General features: G+C 44.9%; 1 protein-coding gene across 2 annotated transcripts in view; it reads left to right on the top strand.

Annotated features, from left to right (window-relative positions):
* Positions 1–19,295, top strand: part of nectin3b (nectin cell adhesion molecule 3b) — a 338,904-nt gene that overhangs the window by 272,749 nt on the left and 46,860 nt on the right. For both annotated transcript variants that reach the window (XM_085998621.1, XM_085998620.1), the window contains 2 exons: positions 7,883–8,182; positions 15,360–15,477. In XM_085998621.1, coding sequence (XP_085854747.1) covers positions 7,883–8,182; positions 15,360–15,477 — 418 coding nt within the window. The remainder of the gene's footprint in view (positions 1–7,882; positions 8,183–15,359; positions 15,478–19,295) is intronic.

Raw genomic sequence — 19,295 nt, 5'->3', positions numbered from 1 at the left:
TGTGGCCTATGAACAATAACCAGGATCAAGTATAGAAAATAGTAAAGATAAAAAATAAAATTGACTGCTCGAAGTCAAGTCAGCATCTGAACTTTTTAAGTGGTGACCCTTCATCAGAATTGGAAAGTGAGTGATAAGTGGTCCTTTTTACAGTAGAGTTGTACTAATTTAATGTGTTAAAAATTATGCCCTCTTGTTACTGTCTCACCGACCAGTCGAAACAGTCCATCACTGCATACCTCATCATAATCCTTTGGAACCTTGAATACCTTGATTAGGTCATCCATTAGCTTTCTCCATATTATTGTCAATAAATTGACAGATACAATTTTTTAAAATTCATTCATGGGATGTAGCATCGCTGACCAGATCAGCATTTATTGCTCATTCCTAATTGTCCTGGAGAAGGTGGTGGTGAGCCGCCACCTTGAACCGCTGCAGTCTTTGTGGTGAAGGGACTTCCACAGTGCTGTTAGATTTCATAGAATGGCTAAAGCACAGAAGGAGGCGATTTGGCCCGTCAAGCTTGTGCCGGCTCTCTGCAAGAGCACTAAAGGTAGGTAGGGAATTTCAGGATTTTGACCCTGCGACGATGAAGGAACGGCAATATATTTCCAAGTCAGGATGATGTGTGATTTGGAGGGGAACTTGCAGTGGTGGTGTTCACATGCGCCTGCTGCCCTTGTCCTTCTAGGCGGTAGAGGTCGCGGATTTGGGAGGTGCTCCTGAAGAAACCTTGACTTGTTTCTGCAGTACATGTTGCAGATGGTACACGCCACAGCCACGGTGTGCCGGTAGTGGAGGGAGTGCATGATTAATGATGGTGCATGGGATGCCAATCTAGTGGGCTGCTTTGTCCTGGATGATATCGAGCCCTCTTGAGTGTTGTTTCAGCTGCACTCATCCAGGCAGGTGGAGAGTATTCCATCACAGTCCTGACTTGTGCCTTGCAGATGGTGGAAAGGCTTTGAGGAGTCGGGAGGTGAGTCACTTGCCATAAAATATCCCCCAGGATGTTGATGGTAGGGGTTTTCAGCGATGGTAATGACGTTGAATGTCAAGGAGAGGTGATTAGACTCTCTTGGTGGAGATGGTCATTGCCTGGCACTTGTGTAGCGAGAATGTTACTTGCCACTTATCAGCCCAAGCCGGCATGGACTGCTTCATTATCTGAGAAGTTGAGAATGGAACCGAACACTACAATCATCAGTGAACATCCTCATGTCTGACCTTATGATGGAGGGAAGGTCACTGATGAAGCAGTTGAAGATGGTTGGGCCTAGGACACAGCCCTGAGGAACTCCTGCAGCAATTAACTGGGGCTGAGATGATTGGCCTCCAACAATCATAACTCCTTGATGCCAAGGGCAGTCACTCTTACCTCGCCTCTGGAATTCAGCTCTTTTGTCCATGTTTGGACCAAGGCTGTAATGAGATCTGGAGCCAAGTGGTCCTGGCGGAACCCAAACTGAGCATCGGTGAGCAGGTTATTGGTAAGTGCCGCTTAATAGTACTGTCAATGGCACCTTCTGTCACTTTGCTGATGATTGACAGTAGACTGATGGGGCAGAAATTGGCAGGGTTTGGATTTGTCCTGCTTTTTGTGGACAGGACATACCTGGGCAATTCTCCACTGTGTCGGGTAGATGCCGGTGAACTGTACTGGAAAGCTTGGCTAGAGGCGTGGCTAGTTCTGGTGCACCAGTCTTCAGCACTGCAGCCGGAATCTTGTTGGGGCCCATAGTCTTTGTTATAGCCAGTGTGCTCAGCTGTTTCTTGATATCACATGGACTGAATCAAATTGGCTGAAAACTGGCTTCTGCGATGGTGAGGACCTCGGGAGGAGGCCGAGATGGATCATCCCCTCTGGCTGAAGATGGTTACAAACACTTCAGCCTTGTCTTTTGCACTTGCGTGCTGGATTCCGCCATCATTGAGGATGGGGATGTTCTTGGCGCCTCCTCCACCCGTTAGTTGATTAATTGTCCACTACCATTCATGACTGGATGTAGCAGGACTGCAAAGCTTTGATCTGATCTGTTTGTTGTGGGATAGCCTAGCTCTGTCTATAGCATACTGCTTCTGGTGTTTAGCATGCTTGTAGCCCTGTGTTATAGCGTCACCAGATTGGCACTGCATTTTAATTTGGGGCTTTCTTCACTACAGCTAAAAAGGTTAAGGGGTGACCTAGTCAAGGTCTTCATGATTGCGAAGGGTTATGATGAGGTAAATAGTGATGGATTGTCCCTTTATTTACTGTTCAACTAAATATTTTGGTACTTTGTCTAATTCTGCAATTGCTGCAGAATAGCAACGATTTTGCCAGCCCTATGGAGGCGGGACTGCCGGGAAAATGGCGGAATTTGGTGGCAGGTGCCCAACCCGCCCCCAACTCGCCTCCATGCCATCTTCCCAGGAGGTGAGTAGCCGTCCTGCGTCAGGTCCCGTCTCCTTGGACAGGTAGTTAACAGGCAGAAAATAGGATTACCCTTTTTGCCCTCACAAGTACGGGCTTCCCGAAGGCTCTAAAACCCGCCAGCTCAGCGAGGCGAGTGCGGGGGTCGGGGGTGCAAAAGTGTGCTGTGAAGGTAAGTGATGGGTGCAAGAGTGTCAAGCTGAGTATCTGAGGTAAGTGCAAAATGTTAGTAAAAGTGTAATTACAGGAAACTTTGTGCTATCCGGCACCCACGGGACCGAGCTGCTGCCGTTGCCTCAAAACTGCCGTACTCTCCAGAGTTAATGTTGAGAGATATGGAGATTCTTATCTCCGTATTTGACAACAAACACTGTTGCTTAGCAACAGCTTCTAAACACTCAGGTGTGGCCCTAAAGCTCTGTAGCTGAAGCTGTTGCTATAGCTACAGACCTTGCACAGCTTGACTGTTCAAACAAAGCAAAAAAAACAAACAAAAAGAATAAAAACAGCTGCTGATTTTTGCCGGTGGCTCCAGATTGCCGGATAGCTCACCTCCGGATAGCACAAAGTTTCCTGTACCTTTGTTTCTCCTTGAGGGCTTCAGTCGGTGTCTATGCAGAGAGTCTCGGACCTCCGTGTTGCAGATGGGAGATGGCCATTGCATTCTCAGATGCAACAACCATCTCATTTCTGTAAAAGAAGTTTGATGAGGTCGTGAATTCAAGACCTCATCAAACTACAGAGAATGTCACTGTTTGACAGCTTCACAGAGCTATCGAACGATGATAATTCATCTGTCAAAAATTTTTGATAGATGAAACGTCATTCGTTGATGTTCTCTGCAACCAGCTTTCCCTTAATTGGCCTGCAAAGCCCAGCGGGCTTAACGAGGTCAAACAATGGAAAATAGCGTGGGTTGGCCACAAATCGATGGAGGCGGGACATCGACCCGCCAAGCAGTGGTCCCGCCTCCAAAGCGCCCCATTAACAAAATCGCCCCCTAAGTGATAGTTGGTTCTAGAAGTTAATAGCTCTAACCACAAAGTAGTTAGTCCATGTATTTTCTTCTCCGTCAGCATAATGAACTGCTCTGTACACAGCATGATGATTTTCATGATTTTGGAAACACACTGGTTTTCATCGAGGAGAATAAAATAATGATTTGGGAATACGATCATTTAGCCTCCCATGGCTGCCCTTTTTATAGTTCATTATTTTTAAAATCCTGTACTATTCTTGTTGTCCTGCACTTTGAATTCTTTAAGTGCCTCTGCCTTTTTGCAATAAAGGTAGCCAGAACTGGTACGCAACTCCGAATATATCTACTCTCATTTATAGTGTTGACGTAATGTCCTTTGATTTGTACTATATAATAGCTACTTGTACACCCTAATATGTTTGCTTTGACAACTGTTGTACATTTTGATGAAACTTTCAGTATGCTTGTGCTTTGTCACACAGCCTCTTGAAGAACCAGAGTTATACAAAGTAAGGTTGCAAGAGGGATAAATCTCTATCAAAAATGTTAGAACCTTAGGAAGGAATGTTCTCCAGTACAAAAACGTCCTTCTAAACCTAAATGTTATAAAGGGAGATACCTGCACATCTGTAGGTGTCTCTTAATCACCTACAGTCACCCTGTTTTATATTTTAGAAGGGCTAGCTATGAAGCCATGAAGAAGGCATCTTGATGCAACTCCTCCCACGCAGCAATATGGAGTTCTACCAGAGTGACTTCACAAATGAGGAATACTGCCTATAATCTTAAAAGACAGAACATAATCTGGTAATTTTTCACAGATCACATATCCCAGCCATCAATAAAAGTATAGGAAGGAATCTGAATTGGAGGAAGGAATTTGCAGACATTGGGAAGCATTTGGATTTTTAAAAGTTAGCTTGTGTTTTGAACTTTTTCTGATAGCAAGAAAAAATATATTTTGGTGCAGGAAATAAAGCCTGTGGGGGTATAGCTATGTTGTGGGAAGATTGGAACAGGAGTAGGCCATTCAGTTCCTTGAGCCTGTTCTGTCATTCAGTTAGATCATGGCTGATCTGTACCTCAACCCTATTTACCTGCCTTTGATCCATATCCCTTGGTGGTTCGAATCACCCCTCCTACTTAGTTCCAGATGACAGGAATTACGGTGAACAGGATTGGAACACAGACAAGCTTTTCGGACTCGACTGTACGGTGTTTAATAAGGTTAACACACACACCCGCCTCCAGTACGTAAAATGCCTGGTGGCGTAAAACAAACAGTACAACAATACAACTTGGCCCGTCAAACAGGCCCCTGTCTCGTATTAAGACACCTAAAATCACACTGTGTTGCAATACAGAGTATAACATGGACTTGTCCCACATACCCCGGAACATACACTATATAATACACACAGAACCTCCCCACTAAACCCCTCTGGATTGGTTGGGACACACAAAACCCCCTCACACAGTACCGGTGGTCTTAAGGATGCGTGGGCTAGGACAATGCTCACCCCGATTGTCCATTTTATTGCTCGCTGCTTCCCTGTGTAGAACGTGTCTCCTAGTTCCGTATTGCCGATGCAGTATCCAAGTCCCAGTTTTGAAGTTCGTTCCTACAATCGAAGAACAAGGCGAGGCTCTTGTCGCTCGTGGTGGTTTCTTCTCTCCGTCTCGGACGGAGTGCTCGGTTCTTGGTTCAGAGACGAGGGCACGAGAGGGAGAGAGCTGCCTTCTCTGTATGCCCTAAAAGTTCATTAAGGTCTGTGTATTGCAGTGATGTCTTTTAAATCTCCCTTCTTTGTCTGGTTCCCACCTTTTCGAGTCTGGGCCTTCCCCCAACTCTTGTATTCCAATACACACCCAGTAATCCAAACCACAGGACATGTACAGGGCTGGGGGATGGAAGACAATTCCTTATCTTGTCTCCCCCTCCCTGTGGTACATATTTGATGTGATTTAGTCTTACTGCTGATGTGTTTTGCCCAAGGTTAAAGTGTTTTTCATTGAGGCCAGGAAGTCCATTGTTCCAGCGAAACTGACATTGTTGTCTTACCCAATTGAAGATCCATCAAAACCCATTAAAACACGAAGTCTCATCACCTATCGAGACGCTCATTGTCCAAAGTTAAATCATCTATTCACCGTTAAATAACCTATTGAGACGCTCATTGTCCAAAGTAAATGGCCCAGAAATTCGGGTCTCCACGGGTGAGTACGCACGGGGTACTCACCCGTAGGCCCAGTGGAAGTGCCGGTTTCCTGCATGTACTGCGCATGCGTGGTAAACTGGCACTTCTGTTCCCCTGAAAGAAGGGGCTCAGAGTTCGAACGCATGTGCAGGAGAGGCTGCGCGTGCGCATCGAACTTAGTTTTTTTTTACAGGTTTTCCCGGGAGGGTAAGTCTGCAGAAGTTACACATATAAAAAGTAGGCGTAAGGCCTGCTTTTTACAAGGTAAGTGGTGAATTAATTAAAATTTAAAAAAAATTTCCACAGGTTTATTATTTTTAAATACTTTAAAGAAAGGTAAGTTTATTTTTAGCCCCGTTAGAAAATAACATTTTTTTTCAAAAATTTAAATTATTGGCCCAGAAATTAGGTTCGGGGGCTTGCCGCGCGTGCAAGCCCCCGATGAGCACTTACCCGGCGCGCCGACAGCTGAAGCCTGGGCCTGCTTGGAATTCCTGTCATTGGCCCGGTTCAGCTGTCGGCGCGCTGTGCTTGCCTGATCCAGCGGCGTAGTTAGTTCGATGTGCCGGCTGGGATCAGGTGAGCACTGGGCAGCCAATCAGGGGAGGGAAAACTTCATTCATGAGTTTGATAGTAAGAACTGTTGAACTCATGAAAACTACGGGCGCCCAAAACACTACTAAAACTTTAAATAAAATGTTAAAAAACATCCCACTAATTAAATGAACTATAAATAACTTTAAAAAACTATTTTAAACAATTAATCACATTTTTGAAAAAAATAATTTTTTTAAAAATCGGGTCTAAAAATACACTTACCTTACTGTAAACTCCTTAAAAACAATAAAGCTGTGGAAAAAATGTTATAATTTTAAATAATAGACCACTTACCTTAAAGAATCAAGTCCTTACGTCTCCTTTTTGCATTTCTAAAAAGTTGATGCCCTTACACATGGGCAAACCTGTAAAAAAGAAGGAAGATCAACGCGTGCGCGTTGGACCTCTGAACCCCTTGGAGGAAATGCCGGTTTCCCGCGCATGCGCTGTGCATGCAAGAAACCGGCACTTCCATCGGGTCCACGCGTGAGTACCCCGTCCTTACTCACGCGTTGGGACCCGAAGTACTGGGCCATTGTTTAAAATAGTTATTTCATGTAATTTATAGTTTATTTTTAAAAATGTGATGTTTTTTAAAATTTATTTGAAGATTTATTGATGCTTTGGGGCTCGTAGTATTTATAAGTTTTGACAGCTCTTCCTGTCAAACTTATGAATGGGCATTCCCTGCTCCGATTGGCTCCCCATGACCCACGTGATCCCAGGGGACGCATCAAACTAACTGCGCCCCTGAGATACGCAAGCACTGCGCGCCGGCAGTTGGAGCAGGCCCAGGATCGAAATTCCACGGGGGCCCACAGCTCAACGGCCGGCGCACTAGGTAAGTGCAGGTCGGGGGCTTACACCCGCAGGAAGCCTCCGACCCGAATTTCTGGGCCAATATGTTACCAGCAGAAGGTTATCTTTCAGACAAGTTCGAGGAAGAAAAGTAATTTTACTTGAACACCTTACAAAAAGGAGCTTTTCTATCTCTGTAATAATGGAGCTGCACAGTCACGGCATGAGGATAATCCAGTCTTTGGTGTGGTGCTAGGCTGCTCGGTGCTATTATTAAGTTCTATCTCACCCCCTGTTAATGGATTTTGAGAATCTAGGCAGCAAAAAGTTTTTACAGGTTTTTCACCTTCGGTGCTCATGCTTCATGTGTGAGATTAAAAGTCAGTATTGTGTTATTTATCCATAAGAGGCAGCACAGCTCAGCCACATTCTGAACTCACTCAATTTGTACTTTCCAGGTGCAACTGGTGTGGCAAGCAGAAGTCCTGACTGCCTGATTTTTTTCCCCTCTATAGTTCCAAACTTCTTGTACAATGCCACCGAAGCATGTACAGCTTTACTATCACACTGAATTCGTGTCAGAGATCAATGTATAAATTACCACCTGAACGCGATGTAAAATGCTTAAATCTAATTTGTAATTGTGTTAGTTTTCATGCCTTATGATTTTTTGAAATAGTGTAATTGAATTTAAATGTAATAAGTATGAATAGAAATATTATAAATCATTAGGGAGCACCTAATGCACACTTAATGGGTGAGACTGAGACTCCCCACCAGTAGTACACATTTGTCGAATCACCGGTGTCTGAAAATGTCAAAACAATGCTACAGTATTTTGTAACTATACTCAATTGCACTATTCTACAGACTAATATTTTATTACTTTTATAGTTGAACCCACAATAACTGTGGGAGGTGGCCCTGAGCCACTTGTAGATGGTGCCAATGAGACAGTTGCAGCGGTATGCACAGCAGCCAATGGAAAACCTGAAGCAGTTGTTTTCTGGGAAACCGATCTCATTGGAGAACAGGAGCAGACAAAGATTTTTGCTCCAAATGAAACTGTGACTGTTGTTAATCAGTTCAAGATCGTTCCGTCCCGATTTGTGAGGAAGAGACCAATCACCTGCATAGTGATACATCCACCACTGAATACTACTACTCGAGTCCCATATGTCTTGGATGTACAATGTAAGTACCTGATGTGTAAATCTTATATGTGTATAATTGAAGTATGATTAGCATGAATCTAATTATCTCAGTAGCTTTTGATACTTAAAAATAACATTGCCCTGCTGGCATTATTTTAGTTTACTCACCCTTGCTCAAAGTGTATCCTAAAAGTGTAATGAAATGTATTTTAAAATTTATTTATTAAACTTGCTTTGTACAGTACAATCGTTGCATTAAAACAAAATTGATGGAATTCTGGATGTTTGTAGGTTTGACTGATATTTTGGCGCTTGATTTTTCAACAGCAGCTTATAGAAAGATGAAGTATTATGCCAATATTAAGCAGGAAAGAAAAAGAGGAAACAGAAAATTGAGGGGAAAGCATGGTTGGAGAATAGTGTTTCAAGATTTTGAAAGCAGAGAAGGAAATAGGAAGCAGAGGAAAGAGCAGCCAGCAGTGGTGCAGTTGGAACAAAAAGTAGCCTGTTATCAGGAGTGCGGGTGCATGCGTATCATAGAATCTTGCAGCACAGAAGGAGGCTATTCGGCTGATCGTGGCTGGATGAGATCATCATGGTATGGTAGGAAGATTTGAATAGGAAAAGAGGGTGGTCAGAAGCAATGTGGGCCCCTTGAAAACTGATAATGGTGATATTATCAATGAAAATAAGGAAATGGCAGACATGTTGAATAATTACTTTGCATCAGTATATACAGTAGAGGAAGAGGATAGCATGCCGGACATCCCAAGAAAACTAATATTGAATTAGGGCGGGGACTCACCAAAATTAGCATGAGCAAAATGACAATAATGAAGAAAATAATGGCACTAAAGAGTGACAAATCCCCAGGACCAGATGGTTTCCATCCCAGGGTTTTGAAGCAAGTTGGTGAGAACTTTGCAGATGCCCTAACTATAATCTTCCAAAATAACAACAGAAAATGCTGGAAAAACTCAGCAGGCCAGGCAACATCCATGGAGAGAAATTAGAGTCGACGTTTCGGGTCTAACCCTTTTTCAAAACTGGAAAGGAAATGAAATAGATCGAAAGGCAGGGGTGGGAGACAACAAAAGAAGTGAAGAGACATGAAGAGGTATTCAAAACGAGACGAGATGGTGATAGGACTAGTGGAGATAAAAGACGGCTCAGATTAGGTGTGAAATGTTCTGGCAGAATGAGAGACGGCTGCCATGTGGGAGAGAGAAAAAAAAGGAAAGGGGGGGGGTGGTGGAGGGAAAAACCAAAACAAAGGGGTGGATAAAAGATATAAGTAAAAATGTAATAGGGGCCGAGGTTATGATCTGAAATTGTTGAACTCGATATTGAGTCTGAAAGGCTGCAAAGCGCCTGAACGGAAGATGAGGTGCTGTTCCTTGAGTTTACGTTGAGCTTCTGTGGAACAATGCAAGAGGCCAAGGACGGTGAGGTCCGAGTGGGAATGGAGTGGTGAATTAAAATGACAGGCGACCGGAAGCTCGGTATAATCTTCCAAAGTTCTCTCGATTCGGGTACCATTCCTTTAGATTGGAAAATTACACCCGTCACTCTGCTATTTAAAAAAGGTGAGCGGGGGAAACCAGGGAATTAAAGACCAGTTAGCCTAACATCTGTTGTCGGGAAATTACTGGAGTCTATAATTAAGGATAGAGTGACTGATCAGAGAGAGCCAGCATGAATTTGTAAAGGGTAGATCATTCCTGCGAACCTGATAAAAAAAAATTTGAACAGGTGACTAAAGTAGTGGACAGGGGAATGTCTATGGATGTTATTTATATGGACTTCCAGAAGGCATTTGATAAAGTCCTTCATTAGAGACTGTTAGCTAAAGTTGAAGCTAATGGAATTGAAGGCAAATTATTGACCTGGTTTGGAAATTGTCTGAGCGGCAGGAGACAGAGAGTAGGGATAATGGACAGGTACTCTCATTGACAGGATATGACTAGTGGTATCTGTGTTGGATACTGTGTTGGATATTCACCATATTTATTAACAACTTAGATGATGAGATAGAAAGCCACATAACCAAGTTTACCAATGACGCAAAGGTAGGTGGCATTATTATAAAGTATAGATGGAAGCATAAAATTACAAAGGGATTAAGCCAATGGTCAAAACTTGACGAATGGATTTCAATGTAGGCAAATGTGAGGTCATCCACTTTGGACCCAAAATAGCATAGAACAAAATACTTTCCAAATGCTGAAAAGCTAAAATCAGTGGAGGTCCAAAGAGACTTGGGGAAGCGGGGGGCGGGGGGGGGTCCATGTACATAGATCATTAAAATGTCATGGACAGGTACAGAAAATAACCAAAAAGACTAATTGAATGCTGGCCTTTTTATCTGAAGGACTTAGAATACAAGGGGGTAAAAGTTATGCTACAGCCTCCCCGCCCCCTCCTCGCCCCGCAGATCTCAACCCCCCTCCCGCAGTTCTCATCTCTCTCTCTCCCCCCCCCCCCCCCAACCCCCCGGCCTTCCCACCCTGACTCCACCCTCCTTCCTCCACGCTCGCTTTCCCCTCGGCCTCGCTCTCCCTCTCTCTGCGCCCCCCCCCCCACTCTCTCTTTCCCCTCTTCCCCCCGCCCCGCCCCCCCCCCCCCCCAGCCTCGCTCTCCCTCTCTCCACGCGCCCCACCCCCCCCCCCCCCCCCCCAGCCCTCGCATTCCCCTTTTCCCCCTGGTCTCCCTCTCCCCCTCCCATGAATTGTCGAGGTACAAAATAATTTTGCTCAGTTCGTGTAACTTTTCTGGTGCCTTCGTAAGGCAACCCCTACTGCACCAGTGTGTTTTTTGAATTTCCCATATCAACTTCCCTTGTTGTTTAATTGAACTATAGATAGTTTTATGCTGTACACTTGCACCCACTAGTAATTGGTTTGAAACTGCTTTTGTGCAAGAAAACACTTTTGTGTTGTCTGTGAGATCACAGGAATGTCTCAAGTTAGCAGCGATGTCTGAACGCACATACTGGTCTTGAGGCTCATAAGTGTCCAGCCTAACCCGGTAGTTAATTTTGCACATATCCTGATGCGCCTGATTAGTGGAGTACCATTTTATCAGTACACGGACTGCAACTATTGAAGGAAAAGGCCTAATCAGCAATTAGGGATGCACAATTAATATTGCAGTTTTGCCAGAATTATCCACATCCCGTAAACAAGTAAAAGTTGAATTGAATGTTCGTGACGCAAAAAGAAACTGCTATATTATAGGAGTAGTTTCAAGGCTGAAGCATTTGCAACTACCTTCAGCCAGAAGTGCCGAGAGGATGATCCATCTCGGCCTCCTCCTGAGGTCCCCAGCATCACAGATGCCAGTCTTCAGCCCATTCAATTCACTCCACGTGATGTCAAGAAACGGCTGAAGACACTAGATACTGCAAAGGCTATGAGCCCTGACAACATTCCGGCAATAGTACTGAAGACTTGTGCTCCAGAACTAGCTGCGCCCCTAGCCAAGCTGTTCCAGTACAGCTACAACACTGGCATCTACCCGGCAACGTGGAAAATTGCCCAAGTATGTCCTGTCTACAAAAAGCAGGACAAATCCGACCCGGCCAATTACCGTCCCATCAGTCTACTCTCAATCATCAGCAAAGTGATGGAAGGTGTCGTCGACAGTGCTATCAAGTGGCACTTACTCAGCAATAACCTGCTAACTGATGCCCAGTTTGGGTTCTGCCAGGGCCACTCAGCTCCTGACCTCATTACAGCCTTGGTCCAAACATGGACAAAAGAGCTGAACTCGTGAGGTGAGAGTGACTGCCCTTGACATCAAGGCAGCATTTGATCGAGTGTGGCATCAAGGAGCCCTAGCAAAACTGAAGTCAATGGGAATCAAGGGGAAAACTCTCCATTGGTTGGAATCATACCTAGCACAAAGGAAGTTGGCTGTGGTTGTTGGAGGTCATTCATCTCAATCACATGACATCACTGCAGGAGTTCCTCAGGGCAGTGTCCTCGGCCCAACCATCTTCAGCTGTTTCATCAATGACCGTCCCTCCATCATAAGGTCAGAAGTAGGGATGTTCGCTGATGATTGCACACTGTTCAGCACCATTCGAGACTCGTCAGATACTGACGCAGTCAGTGTCCATATGCAGCAAGACCTGGACAACATTCAGACTTGGGCTGACAAGTGGCAAGTAACATTCGCACCACACAAGTGCCAGGCAATGACCATCTCCAACAAGCGAGACTCTAACCATCTCCCCTTGACATTCAATGGCATTACCATCGCTGAATCCCCTACTATCAACATCCTGGGGGTTACCATTGATCAGAAACTGAACTGGACCAGCCATATAAATACTGTGGCTACAAGAGCAGGCCAGAAGCTGGGAATTCTGCGGCGAGTGTCTCACCTCCTGACTCCCCAAAGCCTTACCACCATCTACAAGGCACAAGCCAGGAGTGTGATGGAATACTCTCCACTTGCCTGGATGAGTGCAGCTCCAACAACACTCAAGAAGCTCGACACCATTCAGGATAAAGCAGCCCGCTTGATTGGCACTCCATCCACCACCTTCAACATTCACTCCCTCCACCACCGGCGCACTGTGGCTGCAGTGTGTACCATCTACAAGATGCACTGCAGCAACTCGCCAAAGCTCCTTCAACAGCACCTTCCAAACCCGCGACCTCTACCACTTAGAAGGACAAGGGCAGCAGACGCATGGGAACATCACCACCTACAAGTTCCCCTCCAAGCCACACACCATCCTGACTTGGACCTGTATCGCCGTTCCTTCACTGTCGCTGGGCCAAAATCCTGGAACTCCCTTCCTACCTACACCATATGGACTGCAGCGGTTCAAGAAGGCGGCTCACCACCATCTTCTCAAGGGCAATTCGGGATGAGCACTAAATGCAGGCCTAGCCAGCCAGCGGCGCCCACATCCCATCAATGAATTAAAAAAAAACTCTCACTGGGCACTATGAATTGACTCTTCCTCCTTTGGTATGAAATTGGCTGTATCTGTTGAAGGATAGAAACATGAGACAAGCAAAAGAAAAATTGTAAGAAGGAAACAAAAGAAGCAAGAAAAAAGTAAAAGGGAAATGAAACCAGTACTTACATGCTGAGTGGTGATTCGCACCATTGTAATTTGCCAGACTCATGGCAATCCTGTTCTCCAAGAGTTTTAAATTAGAGCACTAAACCATAGATTGATTCATATTTCACCTGTGGATGTATAATGTTACTACAACCCTATTTTTACTATTAATTTTGATGAAGATCCAGCGAATGGTATTATTGTAGCATAGCCACTGATTAACATTTGTGCTTTGATCTCACTTGATGTTCCTGAGAGTACCAGCAGCAGTTTCTGTTATCCTTTTATTAGTGAAGGTTGAATGAATGAAGCATAATGTCACATTGCTTAAAGCAAAACTGGTGTTCTTTTTAAACAAATTCAGTCTCCATGTAGAGTGTTGCACTTTGTCAACACTTCTTTCTTTCCTAATGCTGCTTGGTATTAAAGAGGAAGAAACATACATGGGGAGTACTTTTCATTCAAAGTACTCTTCCTTTTTATATTAAAATGGTCATATAATATTTGTTAATTTTTTTTAATTAATTTTATTTATTTTTGGGACCCACCCACCTTGCTAGGCTGCTTTGATACTTTGATTATAGGGAGCATATCCAGACTGGCACTGCTGCATGACTTCAAGCCAGTCTAGTGGTTAGTGCTGACCTGCCTGTCCCCAAGAAACCATACTGCAGGCTGAGTAATCTGGATTGCTCAGGCGGCCAACTCCAGCATGCCTCCATCTGGATGAAGTCACTTCAGAAAACACAGTGATGTGGTTGATATCACTGGAGCAGTCTAGAAGAATAAAAATCTTAAAAATTACCTACAATAAAGTTGGTGTTTCAAAAAAAATTTATATATCTAGTTATATATTCTAATATATCCATTATTTTCTTCCTTAAAAAGAGGCAATACATACTTTGAATGAACTAAAAGTGCTCCTTCCATGCTTTTATTCCCCTTTAATTTATGTATGTAACATAGCATTGATCATTAGGCTTGAATTTGGGTTATTAAAACATCGTTGAAAATGAGGGCTGATTCCCTGATTTGATTCTCCCAGATATGATGCAGTACTTGTGGAATATTAGTTGGGGAATTGTTGACCCACAGCCCCTGGTTTTGCTTACTTTAAATTAATGGACATAAAATCAGGCTATGGGCACAAGATTAGCCCTCTTCAAATTAAGTGATCTATTTTTAAAAAGTTTACAATAATCGCAAACACTTAGGGCTGGATTTTACTCACCGAGATGCGTTGTGGGTGCAACTGCTGCCTTCCGGGTTCTAGCCCCGCTGCCCGCGACGTCCGATGCACAGACGCTATTTTCCCCTGATTGGCCTTGTTAAGCCCGCCCTACGAGCTTGCTGGCCAATTAAGGGAAAGCCGGTGTCAGATAACGCTTCATCTGCCGGTTTTCTTAAAAGCATATGAACCATAAACTTTTGACGGATGATTTTACTGTGTTTGACAGCATTGATGTGCTGTCAAACACTGACAATCACTGTACACAAGTGAGCCCTTGCACCCAGGCTCTCCAGTGACTCTCTCTCCTTAGGATGAAACAGATGGCAGCTGCAGGTGAGGGTACAGAAAACGATCTGTCACTTCTCCCATTGAGTTGAGGCCACACAAACACTTCAAAGCTTGTCACCTACAGAAAAATGTAAACACATTAAAAATGACTTTCCCAACATTTTCTTATCTCTGATACTCACCAGTGTTCCATTGCATCCTTCACACCACTTCTACAGCTGTCATCTATACACCAACATAACAACAGATCCATGGCACACCTCACTTACTCTGGCGGGGTTCCCTGACGTCGGGAAGCCCGCAGAAGTCGAAAAATTGGAAAAAGCCTCTTAACTGCCTGTTAACTACCTGTTAACAAGCAGTTAAGTGGCTATAATCCTCTTCCCGCTGCTAGGAGTCGGGTCCCTGTGCAAATCGGGGACCCGACTCCTGGGAAGATTGGTGGGAGGCGGGTTGGGAGCGTGTTCAGGACCCACTCCCATTCCTTTTGACTTTCCCAGCAGTCCCGCTTCCTCAGGCTAGTAAAATCCAGCCCTTAGTGATTGCAACTATGTTTAGCATATAATTAATTGGAGGAGATACCGGTTCCAACAGTCAACATGTGATGATTTGTTCCAGATGCACCTGAAGTTACTGTGATGGGCTATGATGGAAACTGGTTTGTTGGCAGACAAAATGTGCAACTCAATTGTAAAGCTGATGCAAACCCATCGCCTTCTGCATACATATGGAGCAGGTACGTACGTACCTCACTTGTACAGTATTAACTACTTATGACAAGTCTGCAGGTATTTTTAAGTGTGATAGCACATAATTATAATAGATACAGAAATAATTAATCAAGAGTTTGTGATTTTATATCCGATGAACGATTTGCTAGCTTCTTTGTGACAGTTGTGAATGAGTTATAGTCAGTATCATATGAGAGAGATAGCTTTTATCCCAGTTTCCTCATGTATTCTATTTGTGCTACAGATTAATTAACTTTAAATTATAATAGACTATATGAACATTTAAACAGAATGCATGAATTGTGGAGCAGTTCCTGTGATTTTAATGCAAAATTTTCTCTCACCTCCCTCTCCCCATTTTCCCATCCTGTCAGTTGATTTTCAGTCATGACCTAATGATGAAATATAAAAATACTTCATGGAGATGGTGATGTTGCCAGAGTACATGTGCAAATGATCCTTCATTATAGTAGTGCAATTCTAAGAATATTATTAGACAGCAAATAGAAACTCATAATAGCTGATGTTTACAGTTAGAACTAGTTTTTATTTTGATAAGCAGATCGGCCTTTATATTAGGCCCAGAAATTCAGGTCGGGGGCTTCACGCGGGTGTAAGCCCCCGACCTGCACTTACCTAGCGCGCCGGCCGTTGAGCTGTGGGCCCGCGTGCAATTCCGACCCTGGGCCTGCTCCAACTGCCGGCGCACAGTGCTTGCGTATCCCAGGAGCGCAGTTAGTTCGATGCGTCCCCTGGGATCACGTGGGCCATGGGGAGCCAATCGGAGCAGGGAATGCCCATTCATAAGTTTGACAGGAAGAGCTGTCAAAACTTTTAAATACTACGGGCCCCAAAACATCACTAAATCTTCAAATAAATTTTAAAAAACATCACATTTTGTTAATAAACTATAAATTACATGAAATAACTATTTTAAACAATAATTTAAATTTTTGAAAAAAATAATTTTATTTTCTAACGGGGCTAAAAATAAACTTACCCTGCTTTAAAGTATTTAAAAATAATAAACCTGTGGAAAAAATGTTTTAATTTTAATTAATTCACCACTTACCTTGTAAAAAGCAGGCCTTACGCCTGCTTTTTAAATGTGTAACTTCTGCAGACTTACCCTCCCGGGAAAACCTGCAAAAAAAAACTAAGTTCGATGCGCACACGCAGCCTCTCCTGCGCACGCGGTCGAACTCTGAACCACTTCCTTTAGGGGAACAAGAAGTGCCGGTTTCCCGCGCATGTGCAGTGCATGCAGGAAACCGGCACTTCCATTGGGCCTACGGGTGAGTACCCCGTGCGTACTCACCCGTGGAGACCTGAATTTCTGGGCCATTTTAAATTTGTACTCTTTGTATGGAGCAGTTTTTGCAGTTAAGTGAGAAACACTTTTTTTATTTCTAGTTTCCCTTTGGTATTATTACTACCAACAGTTCATAACCAGGCAACAAGTTGGAACAATCATCAACTTAGTTCATGTAGAAAAGTTCCATTAAACAGTATCAAAAGTCAACGGCCTAGAAATTGGGTTTTGGCTTAGCCAGGGCTTTAGCGCTGGAAGTTAGTGCCGGCGCTAAGTCCCCCTGCGCGCGCCAAAAATTCAGTAGCGCCGCGCCCAAACGGCTGCCGGCGCTACTGAAGGGTCTTAGCGCCTGGAAAAGGGCGCTAACTGCCGTTTCGCGCCGCAATTCCGGCGCTGCGGCACCCGATGCGGTGCGGCAGGCTGGGGAAGTGCAGGCCTCCTCCTTCCGTTAAGGAGGAGCTGCCTGCACCCGGCCGCGGCCCGCGCAAATCTGTTTAAAAATGAGCCCGGCACCTCGGACAAGTGCCGGGCTTGCATCTGTTCCGGGGGGGGGGCGGGGAGAAGTCCGGGGAGGGAGCTGCGGGCAGGCGGCCGGCGGGAAAGCGGCCGGCCGCCGCGGGGCCTTTAATGCGCCGGCGCAAACACGTGTTGGACTCTGTTGCCAGAGTCTTAGTTGCGGCTGCCACGGGCGAGGCGGCCGCAACTGAATTTCGGCGCTGGGGCCCGTCGGCATGGCAACCGGGACGCTGCGCACACCGATGACGTCATCGGTGCCGGCGCAGCGCTACCGGTGCAACGCCGCTTTAGGGCCCCAGGGAATTTTTCAACTGGCCATAACTCTGGCGCTAGCGCCTCAAAAGCGGCGCTAAGGCTAGTGAATTTCTAGGCCAACCTGTGTAAAAGTCATAACTATCTAAAACCAAATAAGAATTTGCAATTTTCGGCTTAAAATGTGAAAGAGAAAATAACATTTATTTTTCTTAAATTGTGTTCAGTAGATTGATTAATAAAATTTGCCTTTTGTGTTTTAAAGTTCAGATTTTAGACGTTAATTCAGGTCTACCCCTTCCTTTCTCTCTCTCATCCAATTTAAAGCTTAGAAGCTTCATAATTATAACAGATTAGGGTTATGAATTGGAAGTAATAATAACAGCAAACAATTCTATAGTTAAGAAGAGGGAATAAAGGATGTAAAGTTTACTAGTGATGATACAACAGCAAATTCTGCATGCGTTCCAAATGAATACGCTACAATTATATCAAAGTGTAACCCGCTGCAGTTTAAATTCCTGTAACGTTGTCGTGCTTTTGTAGCAGTGACAATGTTAATAGCTTCAGTATTCACCAAGGAAAACTGTAAAATACATGCTGCACATGGTTGGGAAATTAGTGCCCTAAATTCTATTGAAATTATAAATTGACTCAGCCCTCGAATCTTCCAGACAGCAATAGAAGAACAGATTCAAATATAATTTCTTTGGTTAAAATACAAGTCTGTTGTAGATGAGAATGATTATAATGTCAATTTGTTGCTGAAGTTAGATGATAGCAAATTGCTTCAGCTGCCCTTAGCAGTTTCTGACATCATAAGAAATCTCAGGACAAGTTATTTTCTTCTTTTATTGCTCCCACCCGCAGCTTTTTTTGTAATTGAATTGCATTTTTAATACAAGAGTATTATACTATTATAGACTATGGCCTAGAAATTCAACGGGGCGTCAGTCTCGCCAGGGCGCCGGAAGTACCGCCCCAGAAGGAGTCGCGAGTACCCGCCGGAAATTCCGTTTGAGCACCCCAAACGGAAGCGTGGCGCTACTTGAGGCGCCCCGCATCCGTCTTGGGGCGCTGCAACTGAAAATCGCAGCGCAACGTGCCGCAGCGCCACACACTGCGGCACGGCGCGCTGCGGTACTGCAGGCCTTCCTCACCTTAAAGGGGAGGGGCCTGCTGCAGCGCGATCTGAGATCGCGAGTGCCGGCAAAAGAGCCCGGCACCGAGGAGAAGTGCTGAGCTCTTGGGAGGCAGCCGGCACAACGCGGAGGGGGGTGCTCAGGAGGCCAGGGATGGCTGCGCGAAGAGGTGCTGGCAGGCGGCCAGCAAAAAAAATGGCCGCTCAGCGCCTCTACCGCCGTAGGTAGGCCCCCCTGAACCGGTCGCAAATTGCGACCGGCGTTACAGCGGGGGGCGCTACCAAATTTGGCGATCAGGGCGGTAGCGGAGCACTGCGCACACCGATGACGTCATCGGTGGCGGTGCAGCGCTACCGGCAAACGCCGCCATTAGCGCCCCGCTAAATTTCGTGGGAGGCGTGGCCAGTGGCGCTAAACCCACTAAGTGCCCTCTTTGGGCGCAAACTGGTGGCGCAGCCCACTGAATTTCTAGGCCTATATGTATCAGTTTTTTGCCAACTAGGGAAAGCAATTATTCTCTCTCTTCACTACACTGTGGCAGCGTGGGACAGGTCATCTTTGATCAAGACCTGACTTCCAACTGTCAGCTGTGGCTCAGTAG

This window comes from Somniosus microcephalus, chromosome 10 (genome assembly GCF_052327205.1).
Source record: "Somniosus microcephalus isolate GS21.2 chromosome 10, FLI_Smic_1.0, whole genome shotgun sequence".
NCBI lineage: Eukaryota > Metazoa > Chordata > Chondrichthyes > Squaliformes > Somniosidae > Somniosus > Somniosus microcephalus.
The sequence above is the reverse complement of the archived record's forward strand: the minus strand, read 5'-3'. Positions and strand labels throughout refer to the sequence as shown.